At 40.7% G+C, this 25,968-nt stretch overlaps 2 protein-coding genes across 14 annotated transcripts in view; one reads left to right on the top strand and one right to left on the bottom strand.

The window, feature by feature from the left end:
- PTCD2 (pentatricopeptide repeat domain 2) overlaps positions 1 to 25,187 on the bottom strand; it is a 28,935-nt gene extending 3,748 nt beyond the window's left edge. The window contains exons 1-10 of one of the 6 annotated variants that reach the window (XM_045512378.2): positions 25,045 to 25,176; positions 24,430 to 24,525; positions 23,689 to 23,781; positions 20,349 to 20,478; positions 16,406 to 16,523; positions 13,643 to 13,721; positions 13,140 to 13,231; positions 10,856 to 10,969; positions 7,783 to 7,857; positions 670 to 783 (exon numbers count right to left, since the gene is read on the bottom strand). In XM_045512378.2, the coding sequence (XP_045368334.1) occupies positions 670 to 783; positions 7,783 to 7,857; positions 10,856 to 10,969; positions 13,140 to 13,231; positions 13,643 to 13,721; positions 16,406 to 16,523; positions 20,349 to 20,377 (621 nt within the window). In that variant the 5' untranslated portion in view covers positions 20,378 to 20,478; positions 23,689 to 23,781; positions 24,430 to 24,525; positions 25,045 to 25,176. Of the gene's footprint in view, positions 1 to 669; positions 784 to 7,782; positions 7,858 to 10,855; positions 10,970 to 13,139; positions 13,232 to 13,642; positions 13,722 to 16,405; positions 16,524 to 20,348; positions 20,479 to 23,688; positions 23,782 to 24,190; positions 24,407 to 24,429; positions 24,526 to 25,044 lie in introns of those variants that run through there. The other 5 variants (XM_010949310.3, XM_045512379.2, XM_074359564.1 and 2 more) reach the window with 5 other exon arrangements.
- A 61-nt stretch (positions 25,188 to 25,248) lies between these two features.
- The window catches only part of MRPS27 (mitochondrial ribosomal protein S27), a 116,261-nt gene continuing 115,541 nt past the window's right edge, over positions 25,249 to 25,968 (top strand). For 7 of the 8 annotated variants that reach the window (XR_012504782.1, XR_012504781.1, XR_012504780.1 and 4 more), the window contains exon 1: positions 25,249 to 25,356. Coding sequence is in view for 2 of the 8 variants with exons in the window: in XM_045512377.2 (XP_045368333.1) it covers positions 25,284 to 25,356 (73 nt within the window). In the remaining 6 variants the exon portion in view is untranslated. Of the gene's footprint in view, positions 25,357 to 25,398; positions 25,514 to 25,968 lie in introns of those variants that run through there. The other variant, XM_045512376.2, reaches the window with a different exon arrangement.

Genomic DNA, 25,968 nt, shown 5'->3' with positions numbered 1-25,968 from the left:
CTGGTATTTGTTTAAGTAGGGGAGTTTTTGGGTTTTTTTGTTTTTGTTTTTTTTTAAAGATGAGAGATACTACAGCCTATTGTTGGCTAATGGGATGAGCTACAGGGAAGGCGACAGTGATGATGCAAAGTCCCACTTTTGGACTGATGCCCTGGGGTGGGTCAGAGGCTGGGCTCCCAGGCACAGCCGGGCAGCTGGCTCTCTCGAGGTGTGTGCAGTCACCATGGCTTCAGGAGGGAAGGCTCAGCAGAGGGGGAGAGGCAAAGAAGCTGTCGGGTGGAGCAGTTCTCCTCTGACTGCCCTATTTCCTCCAGGAAACAGGAGGCAGGGTCATCAACTGAGAGTGATGAGTGGGGAGAACGAACTGGAGGCTTGAGGAGAAAGGAAAAAGAAAAAAAGAGAGAGAGAGAGCACTGACATCCATGGAAACAGTGTGGGGAAAAGAATATGTAAAAGAAAAAAGTTTTCCTAGAATTTCAGAGGATATACTGTGTTAGAGGAAAAGAGTCTTTGTACCCAGACAGAGAAGTCTTACAATAGGAACAAGAGGGAGGCTGCCGCCTCTGACAGTCGCTTTAAGGAGGTGGCCTACTGGATGAAGGCATCACTGGACAGTTTCAGGGGTGCCCTTGCACCTTTACGTGATCTCTGCAGCAGTCCCACACTCACCACTTCCTCTGAGAACACAGGTTTCTTCACAAATCTTGATAAATTTCCCTCTGTAGCATCCGTTAGTATCTCTATTAGGGTTTTCAACATATTTGACTCAATATGGATCATAATCTGAATAAAATGAAGAAACAAGCAAACACAAGACTGAGCCAGTGATCATCCCTGAGAAATGCACCCTGTTAGGTAAGATAAGCCTACAGTTATAGACATCTACCCTGCTGTCATGCTGTTTCCTCATTCATTTGCTTGCACAAGTTCAAAAGTGCTTCGAATGAATGCCTGCTAGCCAAAACTTGTTTTCCAACAGCTAATCAAACACTGAAACTTCAAAACTTGATATAGGGCAGAAAAGGAGAGAACGTGGATTTTGGGGTCTGGAGTCCTTAGCTGGCCATTACTAGCTAAGTGGCTCTAGCCGGTTATTTAATTGCTCTTTCAATTTCTTTATTTGTAAAATGAGGAAAATACCTTATCTCACATTACTTATGTTCACATTACTGTGAACATTAAATAAAACATTAAATAAAATATTGAACAAGAGGTGTTCAATAAACATTACTATTAGTTTCTTCCTCCCTATTTCCTCTAGATTCAGAGAATATGACAATCAGACAATCTCATAAGGTTGGCTCTGGGGCAATTTAACTTAATTTAAGTTTTTTGGTTAGGAAATTGCAGGCATATAGGTTGTTGAAAGCATAAAGTGGAGGTTGGTTAAAGCCTTAAGGAGGCACTCATATTTACACTGTAGCTATTAAAGAACTTTCAAAACTGGGTACTGTACTTGGCTTTAAAAATGAAACCACTAAACTACCTTCCATCAGATAAAATAAACACAAGGAAAAAAGAACACCCCCCCCCACCCATTACCAATGTTCACTGGTACAATTTGAAAAATATAGAAAAGTTTAAAAAAAAAAAAGGAGAATAACTCGAATTCACCAACTAATGTTAACCATTATTTATAATTTCATGTATTATCTTCCAAATATATTCATTTTCCCAAATTTGATTCTGCTTTTTGGTGAATTATTATATAATGAACATTTTTCATAGCATCCAGAAATTTCAGGAAAAAACTCATTTTTAATGATGAATGCATAGCAATCCATCATATAAATAATGCATCAAATAAAGCAATACCATGCTTTATTTTATCAATAAATGTGCGTATATTAAAAACAAACAAACAAAAAGCCCAGCTCATTACTTTCTTAGACTTGATTTCCATAAGTGAAATTACAAAGTCAAAGGGTATAAACATTTTTAGGAAACATTTTAGGGAATACAGTTCTTCCGGAAGAGATACTCACTTTTTTATACCAAACCAGCTAAGTTCTCTCAGTAGTCCACTTATAACATTGTGTGTTTGTTGATTAGGATTGAGGGTTATCTTTGGTCCTGAAGAACAGAATGAAATGATCCCAAGTAGCCTAACTCCAAAGGACTGGATCTAAGTTCAGTGTTGTAGAGCAGAGGCAAAAATCCTTTGTCAGGAGAGAACACTCCATGGGTCTCTCACAGTCAGCCAGAAGCACTGACTGGTTTAGTCTGGACTATATTTTCAAGGGTGTTTATAAAACCAACAGCCTGGGAAGACAGACAGTGTCTCAACCAAAGAAAGGGCAGGTATGTTTACTGTCCATTATAAGAGATTTGGGTTCCCAAGTTCACGGTTCCTCTCTTAACATACACCCTGTGTGTGTGCAAGGGGCATATAGACCTCTTCATGTCACTCTGTAGGAACTGGGCTGAAGGAACTGATGCAAAAATGCTAATCCTCTGGCTACTGCTATTGCTGTGAGTAATAAACTGTCCTTCATCTCTCAGTGTCTAGTGTTCTCCACCAGCATCCATGAAACTGTGGCAGGTTAACTTGTTAGCTTGGCATCTGGGGTAAATCTCCAACTCTTAACAGTTCTTAACAGTCTTGTTAATAAAAACCAGTCCTGATTTGGTTGGCAATGGTCTATCCTATCAAGAGCAAGGACAAGTCTACCTTGTTGATGCCACACCTGCCATTCTGGCATCCTGTTGAGGAGACCCTCAACGACAGTGAATGAGAAGGGGAACGTAGGTCCCCTAACAATTTACAAGGATAAATCTCCTGGAGCTCTATGCTAGAAACTGTTAATGGTGTGCTTCTGGAAGATTTCAACTTTTCTTCTTAAGTTTTCCCAATTTCTCTCCTGCCTCTAGCAACTATCTCTGATTCAGTAGGGATTTCAAGAGCAAGGTTCAATACCTTGAACCATACTGATGAAGGCAACATAGATAAGGCAGTTACTGATGAAAGGCAAAGAGAAAATTTAAAGCTAGGAGCTTGTCTCAAACTGAAGTCTCAGGGTACAATTAAAAAAGTTAAATCAGGGTACAGCACTTTGCTTTAATCTTACAGATTTCAAATGAAAGGCTAGGAATGTTGAATTAGCAAGGAGCAGAGGGAATATTACTTAAGAAAAAATACTCAAAAAACACATACTTCCTGCCTCTCTGATTTTCTGAGACCTCAAGAAATGTTAAGTCACTGACACCTCTGACCAAAAAAAGGAACAGAACCCCTGAAGTGGAGAAATTTGCATTTCTTTTTTCTTTTCTTTTTAAGCTGCTGTATTTGAAGAATATCACAGTGTGGTAGAGACGCTTGTGTTCTGACCAATATCCATTTTCACCTTTTTTTTATAACAGAGCTCCCTAACTGATGCTGTCATATATGGAAATCAAAAACTCTATTTCTCAGGTTTGTTTGCAACTAGATGTGGTCATGGGATGAAGCTCTCGCCAATAACATGTAAGTTCACGTTGTTGGGTTAGATACTTGGCAAAACATTCTTAAAAGGGACCAACTTCCTTGTCCTCCTCCATTCTCCTACTTCTTGCTGGAACAGAGATGTAGTGGATGGAGGTCATGTGGATTAGGATGGTGGTGTGGAAATACAGAAGGAGGCCAGTTCCCTGATGATATCATGGAACGTCACACCAGACCTAGACTGATCGCCTCTGGTTTTCTACATGGAAGAAAAAGAAAGCCTCTAACAGACTCTTGTTTTCTTTAGAGTCTACATTGCTTCCAACTAAATACATTTCTTGGACATAGAGGTGAGATGCTGCCACAAAGGTATTTATGAGAAATAGTAAGTCTCATCTCCTTTCTGACCTCTGCAGCCTAGAATTCCCAGCATGAGCTAGAACTTTAGGGTGGCCTTAGTGAGTAGAAGAAAGGAACATTAAAACAGTCACCTGTGTTTACAAATAAATGATAAAAGCAGTAAAACTAACCACTTGTCAATCCCCCTGCAAGGTAATTCAATTCCAAAATGGATCTAGATTTCTAGAAAAATGATTAGAATACAAGTAAAATCAGTGGAAAACCACTCTCCGTTGGGCTCTGCTACTTTTAGACATGTTTGGAAGCAGAAGTTAGTCCTTTGATTCTGAGCAGCAGTGGAGGGTGCTGTAGTTCTCTTGTGATGGGTGGGTTTAGACTGAAGGGGCAGGATCAGCATGCACGTGCCTTGATGAGATCATGTGCCCAGTCAGTTCAGAATGGAGCATGCATTAGCCAGGAAATGGGGAACCAGGCCCTCTGGGTCTTATCGGCAGCAAGAGCAATTTTGATGAAAATTAAGTTGAGGCGGAAAAATTAGGTAAGTTCAAATTCCAACTGGCAGCAGGAAAAGATTTTAGTATAAGGCATTAATTTTTAAAGTAGATCAGAAAAAAAAGAAAAACAACTTCATTTATTTCTGCTAATACTGACGGAACAGACTCTCTACTCAGCTTACTTGTCAGGTTTCCGTTTCTGAAGAATTAACAAATTGCCCTTAAGGGGTCCAAGTAGATGACTCGGCCTTGGAGAAGCGAGGGCCTAAATTATTTTTTTAAAACCTGCTCTAATAACAGAGACCCAGAATCTGAAAGATTATTAAACCTGAGAATGGCAACCATCTCTTTTCACCATCCCTGAGGAAGGAAGATGAAACAGGCTTATATTGAAATATGAGAAATTCATATTGAACTTTTGGAAGAATTGCCTGAGTGAGAATTTTTAAACAATAAAGCTCTCTAAGTTTCTGGGCAATGGATAATTCTGTGACCCAATTCATTGAAGGGGTGATTCATACTCAAGATCAACTCAAGGATCCTTACAGAGCACTTGCCCAAAACGTGCCCATCCCACCACACGGGTACCGGCTGTGTTTCCCCCTCCCTCCCAGCTCTCCCGGGTAGAAGCTGTCCTGCTGCTCTTGCTCACGAGTGTACTCACCACACTCTGAATTTCTCCTCCTACTGAGAGTGGACTCTTTAGCTCTCAGCAGGCTCATGTTTGATTTCCACCAGAGCACTTTCACATTTGGATAAATAAAAACCATTACTAGATTCTCATAACAACTGTGAGAGATAGCCAGAGGTTTAATCGATGAGGAATCTAAATTCACGGACATGGAATATGTGCGCTATCAGAAGATTCACTTTCTGACATCCAGTCCCATGTTCTCATCATTCTGGGGGAGCAATTAGTCCTAGTCCTAGATAAAAGAGACCCTTAACTCTGTAGGGCTCAAAGGGTTCGTGAAACCCTGGGCTTTGTAGTCAAGCAGCTTTGTTTGTGTTAAAATGCTGACTCTACTATTAAATTAGCTGCAAGAACTTGGGTAATTTGTTTACCCTTTGAATCTTCATTTTCTGCATGTATAATATGGCGAAATATTGTTCTAACAGTGTTATAAATCGACAAATGTAAGTATCTGGCATGGTACTAGCATTTAGCTAAAATAAACTAAAACCCTACTGATCTCACTCTCTTCCATTTCTCACCACCAATCAATCCTTATTGATTTCCCCATGCTCCCTTCAACTCTAGGAAAAGCTACTAATGATCCATATAAAACTTCTCTCACATGCTCTCCTGTATTTTTCTCCTACCTGATGCTGTGAACGACCTGGAATCCTAGCAATTCTACTTCTGTCCAGTCATGAATTGAGTGCACCTGCAGGGTACTCTCAGAAGCAGGTATACACTTGGAGACCCAGAGCCGTCCTTATCCAGTGGGAAGCAGAAAAGACACAACACATACACGTCTGCTGGAAGACCAGGCTTCCTACTCTCTTTGGCTTACTGGCCCAAATGACTTGGACTTCTGGCCTCTGGACCTTTGCCACCTTGGCCTCCCAGATCTGCCTCATTCTGAGAGCTTTCCAGGCTGACCTGCAGTTTCTGCTTAAGGGCCTGGTTTTGGGACAGGGGCTGCCTGCAGCAGGCCATGACCAGGAGGGCTATCAGCATTCTTGGATTTCGATATACTGGTGCTATTCCTTCCGTTTTGGGTTTTTTTTTTTTTTTTTTTTTTTTTTTGATGCTTCCTCTGCCTCACCACTGATGCCTTATAAACTCATTTTTGGGTCCTCTTACTTCCCTTTTCTTGTGCCATTCATCAGGTTATATCAGATCCATTACCAGGTTTTACAGATGCATTCTTAACTGACAGCTTTGATGCTCACTCCCTCTCCAGGCTCATGGCCTTTGCAAACTACAAGATCCCTTTTAGGATATTTTTCTAATATTTAGTCTCTCTTCTTCCAAACTCATCTCACTTGTTTTGCCCCTCCAGCTTCTTGGCTGTCACCCTCTCCATCTTTCTGGTTCCCTAAGCTCATCTTTCCCTCACATGAAAGCATTCTGAAAAGTAAATATGAGGTCAAATAGAAGGCATTCTTATCTCAGACTTCTCGCTGGACCTTGTTCTCCAGTGTTTACCATAAAGGCTTATCTAGTGCTTTTCTTGAAAGTCATCTGGGTACTGGTGTGGGGGTGACATTTGAGGATAATCACTATGGGCAGAACTGAAAACCACGGACGCTTGGAGTTATTCTAAGACTTGTTACAGATAAATAATCCTTTTTCTTTCTTTTTTTTTTTTTTGGACCTATTTCATTTCAAATACTACTGGTATTAGCAAGTATTCATTGAACACTGATTACACGCCAGGCACTGACTGTGCTGTGTTACTACTTTATATGCATTATTCCTTCAATTCTCATAATGAAAGAATGGTGCTATTAATACTGCTCTTTCAGATAAATGGAAAATGGGGCCCACAGAGGGTAAGTAACTTTGCCTAAGGACTCAGAGCTAGTAAGAGGTGCTTACAATTAACAGTTTACATTCTTTTAAACAGCACCCTCAGCAGAACTAATCCCCCAACAAAGAATGCCTTTTCACCTCCATCCCTCCAATCCCACAGCCCTGTCCTCCTTCAGAACACTGCTCAACAGTTTTCTCCCCAGGTCTCCTCCACTTGCTTCCGCTGGCCAGCCCTTCACTCCCTGTCCTGGAATACTACATTGGCTACGACTGGTTATCCCAGTTCATGTCACACTGGTGTTTACACATTTCTATTCTTTTGAAATAGATTTTTCCTCATCTTGACCCCTTGATGCTTCAGGAGACTGTAAGTTCTTGGACATTAGGGGCTTTCTTTTCAATTCCCCACAACACAAATATTCAGCATACAAGCAGGGCCTCAACAGGGAGTGACTGAGTTGGGGCTATGATGTCCTTAATGACAGAAGAGTCTCTAAGTCTTTTCATTGCTCCGAGAAGGCACACATGACTCACTGCTCACTATAGATGGACCACAGCAGGCTGGCAACATAGTAAGAATGAAGATAGCTAACATTTATTGAGTGCTTACCACATTAGACACTATTTTATGCACCACAGGTATCCTGACTCCATGAGTTAATTACCACGAAGAGGATGTAATCAGCACGCAGGCTTTTCTCAGGTCTCAGTGAAGAGACTACAGAGTCCACCTCCTTTCCTTCTACATCAGCAGCCTTCTGCAGTTGTGTGTTATACTTATAGCATTTAGCCACCTCTTATAGCTGAGCATATCTACACTTCCCACCTATTTATAAACTCCTGGAAGCATGTGTTGACTCCTCTCACAGGGGCTATCCTGTAACTCACACAGTGATCAATAAATGAACAGACTGAATGAAGACCTTGGGAGATCAAGAGTCATCTGTTGTACACAGACAGAAAAATCTAGACATCATTTTATTACATTTTTGAGCCTCACTTTAAACCATAAAGAAGTCACTTACATTTAAATTAGTGCAGATTATACTTTCTGGCTTCATGATCTGAGAAAAAATGGATACAGCTTTTGCCAGCTGGTTCTAGAAGGAAGAAAAACAACTCGTGAACATTACTCTTTTCATAATGGTTGCTTAAAGATGTCAGGATATTCCAATTCATGGTGCCCCAGGGTTTTGAAGTCCACAAAGAAAAAATTTTTTGGTAATCAAAAATGAACATTCTATAAGTGTTTCCTACAGTGGCTTATTACTGAATGTTTTAACAACCTGCCTGAGTTCCAGTTTTTAAGATGGAGGCAAACCCATTTTCAACATCATTAGAACACCGCAGAAACCTCAAACCACAGAATAGGTTTGCACTGCCAAAAACACTGGAGATGGAGCATGGGTGAGTTCCAGGCAAAGCAGTAAGACAGTGCTGCAGATCTCAGAAAGAGCGCGGAGCAGTTCTCAGGGGCACAGCCTGAACGACTAAATTCCTGTGTACAATGATGGTAACAGAGTTTAGGCCCAGGAATGAGGTCTTTGGTCCCTTTTGGTGGCAGAGGTGAGGCTAATCAAGACTTTGCACAGATTAGCTGTATCTGCAGGAAACAGTACGTCACAGCAGCAGCAGCAGAGAAGAGACTTTTCATTGAAAATCACCTCCATGCCTATTCCCCTTGGCCAGGGAGAAGTAGAGCCTGTGCACACTTTTAGACAAAACTCACACATAACAGAAATCCCTGCCAGCCTCGAACACAGCAGCATGGCTCTGGTCTCTCTCTGACAGGAATCTTCTGCAAATGGCTGATCGAAGAGAAACAATGTTTTCCAATGATGAACAACCAAAAAAGAACCAGCACATGATCCACAGAAAGACATTATTAGTGGAAAAAAAGAAGAAAAAGGACTATGACAAAACAAAATAAGAAAATAACTGGAAGATGAAGAAGTCCCAATAGAAAAATGTTTCCATGGATATAAAGGTCAGAAATGAGAAAAATGAACAAGTCAGGCAAAAGCAGAAAAAATTAGGCAGGCCTCAGATTTCTCCATGGCAATATTCCATCCTAGAAGACAGAAGAGCAGTACCTCAGAAAACCTCAGGTAAAGCAAATATCACCTCAAAATGTTGTACTTGGCCAACTGGTAGTTCAAGTGAAAAGAATAACAGGCAAATAATTTTAAATTCCAAGAACTGGAAGGATACTGTAACCTTGAAGGATTTACTAGAAGACAAATTTTAGTCAACAGAGATGCCTGGAAAAACAAATAGCAAAGTGACTAGCAGTAAACAATGAACCTGTTAAGATAACAAATAAAACTAAAATGTGGGGAAAATGGTTACAGAACGGAGCACAAATGTTATACACCCAGTGAACAAATGATAATACTATCAAAAGTTGGGAAGAGAAGGGGAGAAAGATAAGAGGTAGATAAGGTATGTCCATTTCCTTGTCTTTACTACCTGGGTCAAAAAAGTAACAATGTCAACCAAAATTGCATGGTGGAGGAGGAAAATAAGAGGGGAAAAATAGGGAATACACTAATTTCACCATTACTTACAATAGGGAATTAATAGGTACTGCAAAGGAATTAGAGGACTGTGAAAATTAAAGTTATGGTTTTAAAGTAACCACTAGAGCAAAAATACTAAAACAAAGAAAACTACCAAAGGTATAAGTTACTTTAAAAGTTATAAAACAGAAAGCATAAATGAAATCTAAGATTAAATATATGTCAAGTTGACATAGATTGATAATATTAAAAGAAAGACTAGCAGTATATTACAAAGCAAAGTTCAGTCTATGCAGTGTACCACAGATGCACGTAAAACACGTAACAAATCAGAAAGATTGCAAATAAAAGGATAAGAAAACCTAATGAAACCAAAAAGATAAACAAAAACAGAGGTGGAGTTATTAATACTAGACAAGGTTAAATTCAGAGCAAAAGCATTAAACAAGACCAAGAAAGGCACTTTATAATGCTACAGTGAGAGATGCTTTAACAGGTACGGTACAACACTGATTTATACATATATGCACCCAATATATATATGCACACCAAATGGTTTAACTTAAACACACATAAAGGAAAAACTACAAGAGTTACAAGAAGAAACAGAAACATATTCCTGAGGAAAGCCTTTCATTTATCTCCCTCAGCCCATGACAGACTAAAGAGGACAAGGCAAGTCCCCCGGCCACAGAGGGAAACTTTGGAAGTGAAGCTGCCAGCAGCTGGTAACTGTATCCTCTTAAGTTTTAGTCTTTCAATGACTTTCTCAGCGGTATATGCAAATGGATCACCCTGATATTTTTATTTCTAATGAATGATAAACAAGAGTTCTCCAATTATATTTTACCAGCCAGGTAAACAACCTGGCTTGATTGTTATTTTTGCTGCCATAAAGTCTCCTTTTACTACATATTAAGCATGTAAAGTATTTCATATGTTCTTAGGCTTAGAAGAGAACATCCTGGGAAGGGCTGTTCAAAACAGGAGGTGTTCCAAGGTCCCAGCTCTAACTGTCCTTTACTGAGATGTGATGGGAGAGAGGTCCTCTCTTTTCTTGGGCCTCAGCTGCCTCCATCTGTCCAGTGAGAGGAGGCTAAAAATCACTGAAGCCTCTTCCAAATAAGAGTATAATGGGTTAAATTGTGAACTATATGATGAACCCCACTTCTACAATGGGCTGACCCAGGAGTCCTCATTCATGTGAGGTGAATTCAGCCTTGGAGAGCATTACACTATTCTCCGGGCAGGTTATACAGTAAACCAATCATCTGAAATTTTCACTTTCATTGCTGGAGAAATTTCTCTGAGTGTAGCTTCCCTCACTGCTTCTCCACAGGATCCTGGCCAGCCCCTTGTAAACAGCAGTGCATGTTAGGTCCCCAGCTGTAAATGGAAACGTTCTTTGGAGGCAGAGGTACAGATCGTTGTAGGTTGCCATGGCACTAAAAGCACTGGTCTCTTAATGGGGACTTTTTCTTTATGACAGAGTCAGATGGAAAAAATAAAAGCAAGAACAAATGAAAGTAGTAAAGTCCTGCCCACTCCACATTCACTTACACGCACCCCAAAGCCTTACCTGGTTCAGCGCTAGTGCCACTGCAAAACAGGACGCCCTCCTGGAGAGGATTACTCCTTTGATCAGGGCTTCTTCTCTTAATGTAGTACAGATTCTAAAAGATTCAGGGCTATTCTGGGAGAAGGCAAGATTGCTCAATAAATAAATGTCATGAAACTTTAAGTTTAATAAAGTGGTTAATAGTGCTCATTGTTTCAGATTTCCTTTTGGAAGAACTTCCTGGAGCCTATCTCAAGCCTCTTAAAAGATTAAGCTACATATGGTGACTGTCTGCAGAGAGACCAAGTTATCTATATATTAGCAGCTCAAATCTAAATTAACTTCATTTTTAGCTCTTTGTTGATTTTCTGACTTGGGGCAGCTTTACCAGCAAGCATACAGGTCTCTTTATCCAGGTAGCTGATTCCAGACACAGGTCCTGTAACGTACAAGTGTGAAGAGTCAGCCTGCTGCTACCAGATTAAATAGTAAGAGTGAAGCTCAGCAACACCACAGAGCTTCCCCTGAGGCGATTTCCAATCTGAAAATGTCCATGTTAAGTCAGATACCTGAAAACATGAACACTAATTTGAATGTAAATACACAAACTAGCAGACAGCAGTGGTAAAACAGAATCCTCTCCCTTTGTCCCTGTTGTGGGTGGATTACACTTATGAGAGCAGCATCAGCTTTGCATCTGTGTATCTGTCATGATGTGTTTCACAACTCAAATCCTCAAGGAAAACCTGAATTTGATGAGAGGACAGTTCACAGAATTGGCTTGGAATTTGTAACAGCTGACCAATTCAAGTTTTCAATTCCAGTTTCCACTGAGTGAAACAAGTTATTCTTGGACACACTATAGGGGAGAAAAGTCCTCTGCCCTTCCTAAGTAGAGTTATATTTTCTTCACATCAGTATACACTCAGGGAGGCGTTTCTAAAAGGTCGGGAAACTGGGTATCATAATGCAGAAGAACAGATGCTCAAGGGTTGTGTGTTTTGTTGGCCTTCTCTTTCACAGAATCATGAAGTGGCAGCATTGGAAAGGATCATCTAATAATCCAATGGTCAGCAGACCACAACCCTAGGACCAAATCCAGCCTATGGCTAACCATGTTCCTTATACCTTCAAAGGTTTGTAAAAATAAAAACAAAGAATATGTGACAGGGACCATAAACGGCAGAGACTGTATGTGGCCCCTGACGCCTAAAATATTTATAGTCTGGCCTTCCGTAGAAAAAGTTTGCTGGCTCCTGAATCCAAACACTTCATTTCACAAATGAGGTAAGCAACCACTTCAAAGCAGTTAATGCTAAAAGTGGAGACTAGACTCCAAATTTCTTAATTTCCAGACTGGTATTCTTTCCACTGTAACCCAACTGCCCTTCTTGTTTTAGAAAATTGGTATTGCTACACTTTTCGGGGAAGTTTTCCAGTGGCCCATGTTTTTACTTTGCTAGGTGTTCCTTCATTTTCAGCATCAAAAGATTTTATTAAGTTTCCAAAGTTAAAATGGCATGAATGTGTATAGTTACTTATGGAACTTTGGTCATTGCACTGTTTTAGTGATCACTCATTCACTAAATAATAAGTAATGAAGAAATGGTTTCTATATGCAAAAAACAATCCTGATACAGTAATGAGATAGGGATTTATAAATGGTGCTCTCTGCTCAAAGAATTCGTTTTCATGTCACATACATTTATTAAAGATCAGTTGTGCACCAGGCACAGTTAGGGGCTGGCTTATAAAGGTGCCTGAAGGGGTTTACCCTCTGGTGGGGAGGATGGATTATCCATCTACTTGGGAAAACATCAGGCAGAGCTACCAGTGCTAAGTATGTGAGCACAAATACAGCACAATCAAGGGATTCTGGAGGAGGGAGATATCACTTCCAACTCAGGTAATCACAGGAAAATACACAGATGAGGACAAAGTAGCCCCTAAGTTCCCCACTGAAGGGTGGTAAGATTTCCATGGGAGAGGGCCACAGAGGATACCAGTCTGGGGAAGCCCGCAGGAGCAAGAGGAATCATTCTAAAGCAGAGTTTGAACCCAGCATACCATCTTGCTCTCATCATCAACACAACTGGAGAAGATTGAAAGATGATAAAATTGCTTTTCCCATGATAAAACTGTCTGACATGGCTAACTTGGGTTTTCTAAAAATGAACATATTTAAAATGGAAATATCTGCACCAGATGGAACACAGACTTCAGAGGAACTGAATTTTATTTGTAGAGAAAAAAAATCCTCTCTCAAACCCAAAATGCTCTAAAAGTTAAGGGAAGACAGTCTTACCAGTTTGTAGCAAATTGCAAAAGCAAGGACATAGGTATCTTTGCTGAACTTCACATCTTGGTTTTCCATCTCAATCAGGACTTCCAGTGCACCTGCCAAAAGCCAGGAGTGGGCCGGCAGTGTTAAATGCATTCAGGTAAGTTCAGAGTCCTCTACTGTTGATACCACAGTTCAAATCTGTTCAGCACCATCTACTGAAAAGTGTACTTCAGCACAATAAAAACTATCTGTCAAAGACACTTAGCAATTAACTAAATTTCATAATAAATCATCAGGTCTTACAGAAAGAACTAATATTTTAAAACTTATAATTTCAGCATAAGTAAAACCTGGGGTGTTTAGTTTAAGGCATGACATGCGATACAGTGTTTTCACAGTTAAAGAATGAGGTCTCCATAATTTAGCCACTTGTCAGGAATATAAGGATCATTTTTGCTCGGCCCTAACTTCTATACCAGCAGAGACAGCAGACTTTTTAAGCAAACATAAATGGCAATACTTACTTTTATATTTGCCTTTGATAAATAACATATCCATCAAAATATTGAATGATGTGGAATCTGAGAAGAAACCTCGTAAATGCTAATGAAGAAAAACAATACACTTTGGTTAAAAGTTAAGACTATTAAAGGAGTACTTATCCTTACAATACTGCAATTTACCTATCCAGGACATATTTTTGTACATACTTTATTTGGCCTCCTGATCTCTAATAAGTCTCTGATATACCAAGGATTTATTTTTCAAAAAAAAAAATTCAAACGTCCACTCTCTTGGTGTCATGCCTTTGGTAATGAGCAGAGGGAACAAGAGGTAAGAGGTATGACAGGAGATCTTTGGGTTTTAGAAATGCAGTGAAGAGTATCTTCATGCAGTGTGGCTCCACTAAGCTTAGAAAGGAAACAGACAAATGAACCCGAGTGGAGGTGGTCCTGGAACAGGCCTGGCACATATTAACGTGAAATGGCAGCTGTAATTATGCTTGCGGACTAAGGCAGGAGAGGCTACACAACTATGATCCTCTTTAGGCAAATGAATAATACAGAGATGATTTTTCACTTTTGGAAGCAATTCACTGAAATTGAGGTTCTTAACATTTTTAATCCCATGATAATGTGACACATGCTATTCAAATTATGCCATTAAATAGCTTGCTCAAATTTGTTTTTTTTTTGAGAGCCTGTGAGGCACACCCTGTTCGAGGAGCTAAAGAGTAAAGAAATGATGAACAAGACAAAATCCCTGCCCTAAACTCTGGTAGGGCTTATAATCTAGGGGAGGAGCTTAAATTCTGGCAGGGGAGACAATGAACAAGTGAATAAAATAAGCAAAAAATATATATAATTTCATGTATCAATAAGGGCTATGAAGAACAGTGAAATGGGATGAAGGGACAGAGAAGATGATGGAAGGCAGTCAAGGAAGGAGACCTCAATGAAGTGAAGGAGAAAGCTCAGCGATGCAGGTGCAGAGCATTCCAGTTGGAGGCCACGGGCTTAGTGTGTCTGAGGAAGAACAGAGGGTCCAGAGTGGAGAGAGAAAGGGTGAGAAGGGCAGGAGATGAAATACCCCAAGGGGCCTCTAGGGCGTGGTCAGGGGTCTGAGTTCTATTCCAAGTGTGATGAGAAGCCACCAGAGTGGTCCTGTCTAGAGAGATGCTGCAAGCCTCAGCTATGTATGTGACTCTAAATTTTCAAGTAGCTTCATTAAAAAAGGAAAAAAGTAATATATGAAAATATATTTAGTAAAGAAAAAAACTTCAATAAAAGGAAAAAGGAAATATATGAAATCAGTTTTAATGTTACTTAACCCACTAAATCCAAAACTAATTTCAACATGTAATCAATATAAAACATTCTCTTTTTATACCAGATATTTGAAACCCATCATGTACTTTACACTAATAGCACATGTAAATTTGAACATCACAGTCCGAGGGCTCCATGGGTACCCATGGCTAGTGGCCACTATACTGGCAGCACCACAGGGTTCTGGGCAGGGGACACACAAGTAAGGTGGAAGCAGGATCAGGCTTTATGTCTCGTGACTCTGATTCACTTTATTTTACTACCCCAGGAAACATGCATACATGACTGTTTCTTACTGAGGTAAGTTAAAAAAAACCCAGAAACTTTACTTTCATTTTTTTTCTCTCTTTTTTTTATCATTATACTCACAGCTATGACTTATTACAGTGAAACTTTCATTTCCTTTTAATTACAACATTAATACATGCTTACTATAAAAGTCAAACAATACAAAAATATATAGAGTAAAAAGTGAGAATTTCCTATAAGTCTACCCCCTATAGATAAACAGTAGCTTAATGTATATCCTTCCAGATTTTTAAAACATACATACTATAATGTAAATATGCATGTATATTTCTTCTTTTAGAAAAAAAATAGGTTCCAAATAATCCATACTGCTCTGAAACCACCTTTTATCTTCTTACTAATAAATGATGGTCATCTTTCTAATACCCAGGTGTCCTTGAAAGAGGGGCAGGCTGGGCGTTAGTCCCACCATGGACACAACACTGTATACGAAAAAGAGTAAGAGGCAGAAGGGCAACTTGATTATAGAGGTTCCTAAAAACACCAAAATGTCCTGGGTGGCCAGCCTTGGCCTCAAAATCTAATAAAGATTTCTGACCATGGATGAATTTACAATGTCTCTGAGTCCCTGTTTCCTCACCTTAAAAAGAAAATAACAGTATCTACCTCACCAGGGCTCTTGTGGGAAGCAAACGAAATGAAACATGCATAGTGCTTAAACACAATGTTGAGGACATAGAAAATATTCCATAAATAATTATAAAATACTTATTTTGTTTTTAGGAAAAGAAACTCAGAATATGTGAAAATCAGAAATTTTGAAAGCACAAGAGCACTTTACAATGTAACCTTCAACCAGAAGTAAAAATATAAAAACAGGAGAGAAGCACAGGTGAACAGGAAAGGCAGTCTTAAAATGGCAGCCTGCCTTCAACTGTCCCCTGCGAAAGCTCCTCAAGAGACGATGTCAGTCCCAGGTGGACACACATCTGAGGTAGGTAGATTCCTTGTGATCTGTGTGTATTACATCTTCCACACCTGTTCTGCACCTCTGTATAAAGAGACCTACACCTCCTTGTAGGCAGTGACTCCAAGGAAACCTTAATTAAAAATGCAGGCAGGAGCTCATGCCTTTCCTAACATCACTGAAAACACCCCGTCCGCAGCATAAGGAAAACTCACTGGCAGGGAGCAATCGGGAGACAATACCTGGTCTCTGATGAGCTCCACTGCAGATTCCTCAAGATCCAGCTCGTAGCACAACCTCATGAAAAGTGGTCCAAATTTATACTCCCCCAAAGTGATATTCCTGTTCTCTGCGTGGTACCTGGTAATCAAAATGATTCAATGAACCAAACAGTGGGACCTGAAGAAGAGGACAGATAGGCCATGGCACGCACTCTGCTAGGTGCTGGGAACACAGTAAAGAATGAGGTTCTCTCACTGTCTGGAGGGGAATGTGCAGAATTAAAGATGATCAGAAGAATCCTGGGGTACAGAAGTATATGAGGCATTTAAATAAACAAACGGGGTTTGTTAGAGGCCCACATACTCTGTGAAATAAAAGGAAAAAAACGCAGATTTAATCATCTTAATTTGCCAGCAACCTGCTAGGACTCAGTGTGAGCTTATGTCAGAGAATAGCAGGGGTCTTGCATTTGTAAGCCCATCAGAATGGAACTGTCTTTCTGTGTTCCTGAAGAGGAACAAGAAAAGGAGCAGGGTGATGTTCTGTCCCCCTCAAGTATGGCTTCGTCCCCCATGTAGGATAGCAGACAACCAACAGATGCATTTTACAATGTAGACCAATCTCTGTTTTTCTCGGCTCAGGAAAAGGCATATGTGAACTACAGACACCTAGCTAAACAAGTTAAATGCAGTTTTGAAGACAATCTGGTGACCAAACAAGTACCTTATGATTATATGTAAATCAGATTTTAGGAAGAGTCATATGTGAATGAATCCCAGATACCAGGGGGAAAGCTCTGATTTTAAAAAACAGTATTTTTTAACCTTCTGCTGAAATCACTGAGGAAAGTCATAGTAGCATTATGGATAGGCTATTCTAAACATATATACTGCTAACTAGAATGATGAGTGTACTTTTAAAGAAACATTTCATAATCCAATTATAGAAGTTATAAAAAAAGTTCATTACCTCATTTACAACAGTTATGAAGTAAGTTATATCAAAATATCAAGTCATACACCTTAAATATATACAATTTTTATTTGTCAGTTAAACCTCAATAAAATTGGGGAAAAGAAGAAATAAGTTATTAAAAAGCAATCTAGTGTAGTGATTAAGGATTTTTAGACTGAATCCAAAATGACAGTTTAAGTCCCAGCTGTTTTACCTATTAACTGTGTAGACATGAGCAAATTAATTACCCACTCTGTGCCTCAGTTTCCTCATTTGTAAAATGGAAATAATAAAAGAACTCAAAGAGTTTTTATAAGGATTAAATGAGATGACGTGCCTGGCACACGGTACGTGTTCCATATATGTTACCGCTTGTAAAATGTAGGGCATGCTGAAGAAAACATCTTTAAAAATCAATATATTTCAGTAAGTAGTCTCATGAGAAATTTTGTATCAGATTAAACACGTAACAAAGCAAAACCAAAGGTTTTCCCGATTTAAATGACATTCACACTAATAAAAGTGCTAGAAAGTCACAAAGATGATGTTTCACCTCTTCCTGACAAATGCTCAAGTTGGAGGATCTAAAATCTCTCTAAACCCAACAAAATAGCATGACGAGGAGGAGATGAAGTTGCTCCCCCTTTTTGGCTCATTATTATTCCCCAAATGTGGGCTGCCCGTCTCAGAAGAGAGAGTAACAGGCTGGTCAGGCCAAGGACCCCCCTCTTCCCACTTGTCCAGCTGTCCACGAACAGAGGGCAAGGACAGCAACCAGGCAGAGTCGTTAGCATCAATAAAGGGATTATGAGCCAGACTTTGAATGTTTACGACAGAAGTAAGAGTGGAAAAAGTGTTCAGAATGCTATGCTTTGTTACTCTTGTAAATGTCTGATAGCTTTGGAAGATAAAAAGAAGACTGAGAGGAAAACAAGTCAGAGGATCTCAAATGATTCAACTTTATGAAACTGAAACAGCAGAATCAGGCTTGCTGATACAGTGTGACTGTGAATTAGCATAATCCCTTCTGGAAAATAATCTGGCAGTCTGTATTGACAAGCTTTAAAAGGTTCCTACCCTCTGATCTCAAAAAGAAAATACAAAATAAGCTTTATGCATAGTTTGATCATCATGGCATTATTCATATTGGTGAAAAATCAGAAAATTTTAGCCATTCCACAGGGGCACAGTTAATTAAAATACCTAGCATACAATGAAAAAGTGTACAGCCCTTAAAATATGATTCCTAACAAGCAAAAAATTAATATTATAGTACTAATTAGAAAACAACTTGGGGGAGGGTATAGCTCAGTGGTAGAGTGCGTGGTTAGCATGCACGAGGTCCTGGGTTCACTCCCCAGTACTTCTATTAAATTAAAAAAAAAATTTTTTTAAAGACTAAAAACAAGAAAAGAAAATATCATTTTATTACACAGTAATAACTACAACTATGTAAAGTAAACCCTACCAAAACCACAAAATCTTTGCATGAAAAAAATCAGAGAAAATATATCAAGATATTAACAGTGGTTTCCTGGATGCGGTAGACAGGCCCCCAAGATAGCCACCATTAGTTCCTCCTCTCCCTGCTCCATCCACCTGGAGATGGAATTCCTTCCCCTCCCCGTGAATCTGGGCTGGCCTGTAACTTGCCCTGACCAAGAAAATGGGGTGGAAGTGAGGATGCGCCAGTCTGGGCAGCTCTGCAAGGCCTGCAGCCTGTGCTGGGTGTTAGTGCTGGACTCAGGAACAGTGAGATACTTCAGGGGGAGAGAGGGGCCATGTACAGGGGCGCTGAGGCATCAGAAATGCAAAGGAAGCCTTCTTGGGCCTTCCAGCTCAGCCCACTCAGCTGACTGCAGATAAGCAGGTAACATCAGCTGAGATCAGCCTCAATTCCTGACCCTCAGCGGTGTGATAAATAATAATCAGTCGTCATTTTAAGTCATTAAGTTCAGGTGTGGTCTGTTATGCAGCAAGAGATAACCGAAACAGCAGAATCTGTGGTACATTTCTTCTTTCTACAAGAGGTATTTTTGGTGTTTTTCAAATTTTCAATGAAATTTGTGTAACTTTTTTCTTTTTCTTTTTAAAAACAACATTAATTTTTTCACATTATAAAATGAATAATGTCCATTATAGACAGTTTTGAGAAATCAGAAGAGTACACATTTAGACAAACAAAAAATAAAATGTGTAATTCCCAGAGAACCACAGTTAAGTTTTAGTATTATTCTACATACAAATACTTCATATTTTTCTCTATAAGTGTACAGTATAAATACAGGTCCATGTGTAGAAATACCTCTTTAAAGAATGGCAAAAAGAAGCAATGAATTTAACTTATAAATGAAGCCCGTTGACTTGGTGTCATGTTTCTCCCAAGTAAGTGAAACCTTTGCTGGGCTTTGCTGTGATTGCATGAGTTCCTTCTGACAGGGGAAACTCTATAATGGATCAGACACAGTGCACATGATAGACATAAGCCTGGAAGAGGGAGACTAGTTAGGAAGGAGTCCACGGAAGTGATTCCAGTGAGACACTGGACTAAGGCACTAGTTATGGGGACAGAGAGAGGAAGGCTGGAGATGAGAGATACCAGAAGTGGACTCAGTAGGATTTCTTACCCCGTCAGGGAGGAGGGCAAATGAGATCAGAGGAAAGAATGACTCGTCATTGTGACAGGAAACACAACAAGAGGAAGAAATCTGTGTAAGGTGAGTGTGAAGACTGAGGGAATGTGTTAAGTGGGGTTAGTGAGGGGCTGGTGATTGCCTGGGGCGTGAATTATCTTTTTCTATCTTCAACACCTGGCATGTAGTAGGACCCCAGTGTTTGCTAAATGAATGAATATGAATGTGTGGAGCTCAGGGCAGGCATCTGGGCAAGAGATCTGGAAGTCATCATCGTGTAGGTGACAGCAGAAATCTTGGAAACAGATGAGATGGCTCAGGAAAAGGAGTGAGTGAGAAGAGACAAGGCTGGCAGGATTCGTAGGAAGGGCCTCACCTGTAAATGACATTTTTAGCCAGCTCCATATCATCCCGGGACTCACACAAATGAAGCAAGGTTCTCAACTCCTCTTTCAAGATGAGCTTGTTCTGAGTCAGTTTCTCTTCCAAGTTTCTCAAATAGGTTTCTGAAAGAAAGCACAGTGTGGTGGCCATCACTCAGGCTGACTGGGACTGTCAGGAGTCTGACTTCAGGGAGAAGGGAGGCTAGAACCTGGCACATGGCAACGGGCTGCTGAGGGGCTCACGGCCACGTAGTTCCCTCACTGGCTGGTCTTGGGAGCAGAGTGCCAGAGAAGCAATGCATCTGTGTCACAGGGCACTGGCCCAGGCCCCACAAGACTTTCCAGCACAATCTCTGGGAGTAGGAGCACAAGAATATACATTTTTGACTACCTGGGTGATGTTTATGCACACTAAATTTTGAGAACTAATGGCCCAGAGGCTTAGCCCAATGAACTGTATCTACAAGTGACCCATGAGAAAAAAGGAAAAAAAAGAAAATGTAACCAAGATATTCAAATAATCGAGTGGCCAGTTACCTAGCAGGAAAACTGAAAGGAAAATAGGAACTGAAGATGGGTTAATCCACGATGGATGACTCACTTGATTCAGGAATACTTCACATCTCTCACTTGGTTCAACTTTACCTCTTTTCCATTCCTTCTGGCCTCTCTCTGCTCAGTTGTTAGAAAGTGTGTACAACATAATGCGCTGGGTAAAAACGTTCTCTAAACAGCAGCAAACCCTCTTTCAGTAACAGAATCATTTCAAAGTGATCACAGTCTATGCCCCTTATCTTGTATTGGTCAACTATGGAGACAAACACCAAAAGGAAACACTGCTGCTTGGCATTAGGAAGGGACTGTATTCTCGCCAGGATGTGGGGTGAGAGGCAAGGCAGGCACCAAGCAAGCATCTGCTTTCCAGAAGGCAGGGCTGTTCGCAGTATCAGAAGCTGCCAAGAAAAGTCTCCAGGATTTGCTCCAAGGCCCAGAGCCTGGGAGGAATGCTGCCTAAAGGAATGGTGTGATATACATTAAAAACATAAGATCAGGAAGCTGAGGCGGATACTGCTCTCAATTTATGAGAAAAGAAGGGCCATTCGATTTGAGTTAATGCAGTGGACCCTCCATTCTTTATCTGCAGATCCAGTAATGGTTAAAGGTTTTAGAGACGGGAAAACATGGACTGAAGTTTAAGCCCTGCCACTTGCATGCTATGGGGAGATGCCCGTCCGTGGGACTTGACTGATGTATAAAATGAGGATGATGATACCTGCCTGAGATAACATAAGCAAAGCAATTAGCACAGGGCCAACTGCCAGGAAATCAGACATTATTCTTAGTTTCATTCCTTCTGTCACTTGTCAGATTTAAGAGGATTTTTTTTATTAAATATTTCTAAAAAATTTTGAATCTAAAAGATTTTAATGGGATGGAGACACAAGGAAGGATAAGGTATGGTCCCTGCCCTGAAAGAACTTAAAGTCTATTCAAGAGACAAGATGTATTTATACAAAGCCACCTGAAAACAGTGACGGAGTAGGAGATACGTCACTGAATATAAACTTAACAGGAGAGAAGAGAAAAATCAGGGTGGCAGAAACAGACTAGGCCTGGTGGAACTAGAGAGGTACCAAAAGGGAAGGAAGGGGCCAGACAGCATTTGAGAAACTGAGGGGAGCAGGGTTTTGTTGGTATGGGAATCGGCATGAGTAACAGCAGAGAACTGGGGGGAAAGGTGGTAAGGGGAAGACTGTGACTAGATTAACAGGAAATCACATCAGATTCCAGAACAGGTGAGGTCCACTATGGAAAAGCTAGGAAGCCAGGGAGGGGGGCAGTTTGAACATGATGTGATCTATAACAGAGTACCACTGTGGGTTCTTCTAATGATGGAACATGGAAAGCATTTTATAAATACCTGACAATGGAGTAGATTGGCACTCATATTAATTGCCTTTCAGAACATATGCACAACAATTATAGCCTTAGAAAGATTGTAACAATTGGATAAACAACTAGTGACATGAAGCCCTAACTCCAAACTTCACAGATCTCCAAAAGACCTGGGGTAAAAAGAAAAGACTATAAATTGGGAGTTTGGGATTTGCAGATACTAACTACTATACATAGACTAGATGAGCAACAGGATCCTACTGTGTAGCACAGGGAACTATATTTAATACCTTGTAGTAGCCTATAATGAAAAGGAATATATATATATATACACAACTGAATCACTGTGCTGTACACTAGAAATTAACACATTGTAAATCGACTATACCTCAATTAAAAAAAAAGACTCAAGTGAAATCTAGATTGAGTCTACCAAAGTGGAGGTTGTTCTCCCTCTCTCTTATCCTCCTGCTCTGTAGGTGGTTTTATATAACAGCAACAAGCAGAGTGGTGAAAGAAGACTGATTTCTGAAGGGCTGAACTGTGAGAGATGGGAAGCCAGAAGGGTTAATTAAGTGCTTATAATATCTGACAGTGAGAAAAAGGAGAGCAGAAAAAGTCAATAGGGACAAACAAAAGAGTTATGAAAAAAGAGCCTTGCTGTGTTTATAAAGGAATTTTGAAGTACTGGGAAAACCTCAATGTGCAGGACAGAGGGAATGAGTGCAACAAGATTTCTCAAATGCTGAAAGGCAATACGACCTAGGGTGGCAGTGCTGTGTTTTTAGATTTTTATAATAAAAATTTTTAAACATACCTATAAGTTGAGAGAACAGTATAATGACTTCCTATGTGCCCATCACCCAGCCACAATTATCAATGTTTTGCTAATTTTTTAAAGAAACTTTTGTTTTAGTCTACTGACTGTTCCAGCAGAGTAGAAAATATGAAAATGCATCATACATAGCACTGTTTTGCTTCATTTTATTCATTTATATAGATGTGTGTGTCCTGCAGATGCGATGCAAAATTTATTTTGCACTGAGGGTTGCGTTAAGTTTGAAAGCCAGTCATCTGCAGCAGTTCTCGGACTCTGTTGTGCATATGCATTGTCTGGGGCCCAAGGTTTGGCATTTCTATCAATCTCTCAGTTGCTGCTGAGATCTAGAAGACTCGGATCTAGAAGACTGATTGTGGCACTAGTTTTAGTGTTCCTCTGGGATCCTGGGAAAAGGGATAAGAGGAGAGCTGTAGACTCCACAGTATTAGAGAGTCAGGTGAAAAGGTGCATGTGAGGGTAGACTAGGAAGCTAAGAATAAACCATCTCAATTTTTTCTGAGACATAAGGTCATTGAAGGAGAGCCTGAATAGAGAGAAAGACAGAAGAAAGTTGAATGACAGATCACTGAAAGAATTAACAAAATAGATTTGATTACCTTTGGTACCAGGAAGATTACATCCAACAGCCACCTTCTTATGCTGAAATTCTTTTAATTTCACAATATTATCTGTAAGTAGATATCTTTTAGCTAAAAATTAGAGAAAGAAAAAAGGTAAAATCATTTTGACTGTTTTATACTTTGCAAATGAGTAGAGCCTGATTGCCTCTTTCTAATAAATGATCTCCTCTTCACTTAGTATAAATAATCCATCTAGACAGGTACAAATATAACAAGCATCCTGGTGGGTAAAAAACTTTCCAAACTACCGGACAAGTTTTGTGTGTGTGTGTGTGTGTGTGTGTGTGTGAGAAAGGAGCTACTGATTGTTTATGGGGATGGGTAGACAGGAATCTGGGATCTGAAAGACAAATGGATAGCAAAACAGGTATATCTAGTTTGGGTTTATCTAGGTAGAAGCATACAGGGTAGAGGAAAAAGCTATAGTGTGACCACTGGAATTCCCAATCGTGTTATTGGTGAAACTAGGAGTTACCACCTCTTAGATATGGATTTCTGGTATCCTCTAGACATATCAGGAATCAAGTAGAAATGGTGAGTTTGGAAAACATTACTTCTCTAGGATGCTGGGCTGTGCATGAAGAGGAGTTTGGTCAAAGAATTGTCCACTAAAAGAGCTCTGTGTACCGCAATAACGATGTAACAACAAAAAAACCCAAAAAACAAACAAAAAACTGCTGCTGATTTTCTAGAAAGGCAGTCCAGAGAAGTGGTTACAGCAGGACTCTATTGTTGGGCCGCCTGTTTTCAAATCCTTCCTTTACGCGTTCCTTCCGACCTTGGGCAAATTACTTAGCCTTGCGGTTTCCTCCTCTGTAAATGAAGAAAAGAGTAGTATCTTTCTCACTGGATGTTGGGAGAAGAAAAGTAATGAATGTATGTAAAATGCATTAAAGCCTGACATACGTGTTAAATATTTTATTCTCACTCACCAGCGTTTTCAAGTTTAATCATTTTCATAAAGATATTAAGGGATAATTTTACAAATAAACATGCTCAAGGTCTTGCAGATAGCTGCAGAGCTGGACTCCAAACTCGGAGTCTTAGACCTCCCCTCCCAAGCTCTGCCGCACAGTACACCTAATGGGGAGGGAGTGTTCCTGGACAGCAGCATCCCGCAATCCGGGACAATACTACAGCCCCAAGGTCATGACCCAGCACACAGGCGTCCACGACCGCTGCACCCACGCGCACAGGGCGAGGGCATGCCCGGCTGCTCTAGGCCAGGAAGTGACTGCAGCGCTGTTATTTCTCCAAAGAGACGCCCGCTGCAGTGTAAAGCTCCCTTCTGTCCCATCCCTCCCTTCCTTCACGACCCGAGGCCGCAGATACCTCCGACAGGGCAGCGGCAGCATGTGCAGCCTGAGCCTCCCACCCCGGTATACACCAGATTCCGTAGCGCCTGCAGCAGCAGGACTTCCTTCGAGGGCCGAAAGGCAGCCGCCATGCTGTCCCGGGCCGCACCAACTGCGGGAGCCAGGGGAGGGGGGCGGAGCGTCGACTCGCCTGTGACCCCACCCCTTCCTGTGCCCTCAGGCCCCGGACCGGCATTCCGCTTGGTATGCTCCAAGATGGCGGCACCCATAGTGCGGCGCGGGATTCTCCTGACGCGGAAAGTGTTGCTGCCTCAGCTCTCCCTGGCAGGTTGGTGGCTGCTACCTTTGTGGGGCTGCTTCATTAGGCCCCTGAGAACTCTGTTCCTTGAGAGAAGGGAGCGTTGGGCTTTCAAGTGGAGAGGAAATGCTTCTGGAATCTAGTTGCTAGAGAGACCATTTGAGGTGTTTGGTAGCCAAGAGGGGAGGTAAGTTCTCTGACCCGTCGTCTCCTTCCCTACAGTAAGTGTCGGCCCGTTCAAAGATGTGAAGAGCAGAGGGAGTCGCGGCGGCATTAGGGCTTTGGCGTGTAATTTGCCAGGTTTGTGTGTTAAAGTGGTCATCTTTTTGCTGCCCATGAAAAGCCCAAATGTGACCACCCCGGGGGCTATGAAACTTTCCTCCCTGTTAAGTTTCCTTGAAGGGACATCATAAACGTTCTCCTCACTACCTCACACGTGGCCAGACACTTGGTTTTCACCTGGTAGAGGAATTTCTCAGTACTAACCTCACTTTACCTCATGACCTTGGGCACAACTTTTGACTGACCTTTCTTTGCTAAAGTTTTCCATGCAGACAATAAATGGTAGTAGTTACTTTTAAAGTACTTTAGTATCTGAGTGAATGAGAGCCCACTCAAAACTTGCTTAAAGAATCTGCTGAT

The sequence above is a fragment of the Camelus bactrianus genome, chromosome 3 (assembly GCF_048773025.1).
Source record: "Camelus bactrianus isolate YW-2024 breed Bactrian camel chromosome 3, ASM4877302v1, whole genome shotgun sequence".
Lineage (NCBI taxonomy): Eukaryota > Metazoa > Chordata > Mammalia > Artiodactyla > Camelidae > Camelus > Camelus bactrianus.
The sequence above is the reverse complement of the archived record's forward strand: the minus strand, read 5'-3'. Positions and strand labels throughout refer to the sequence as shown.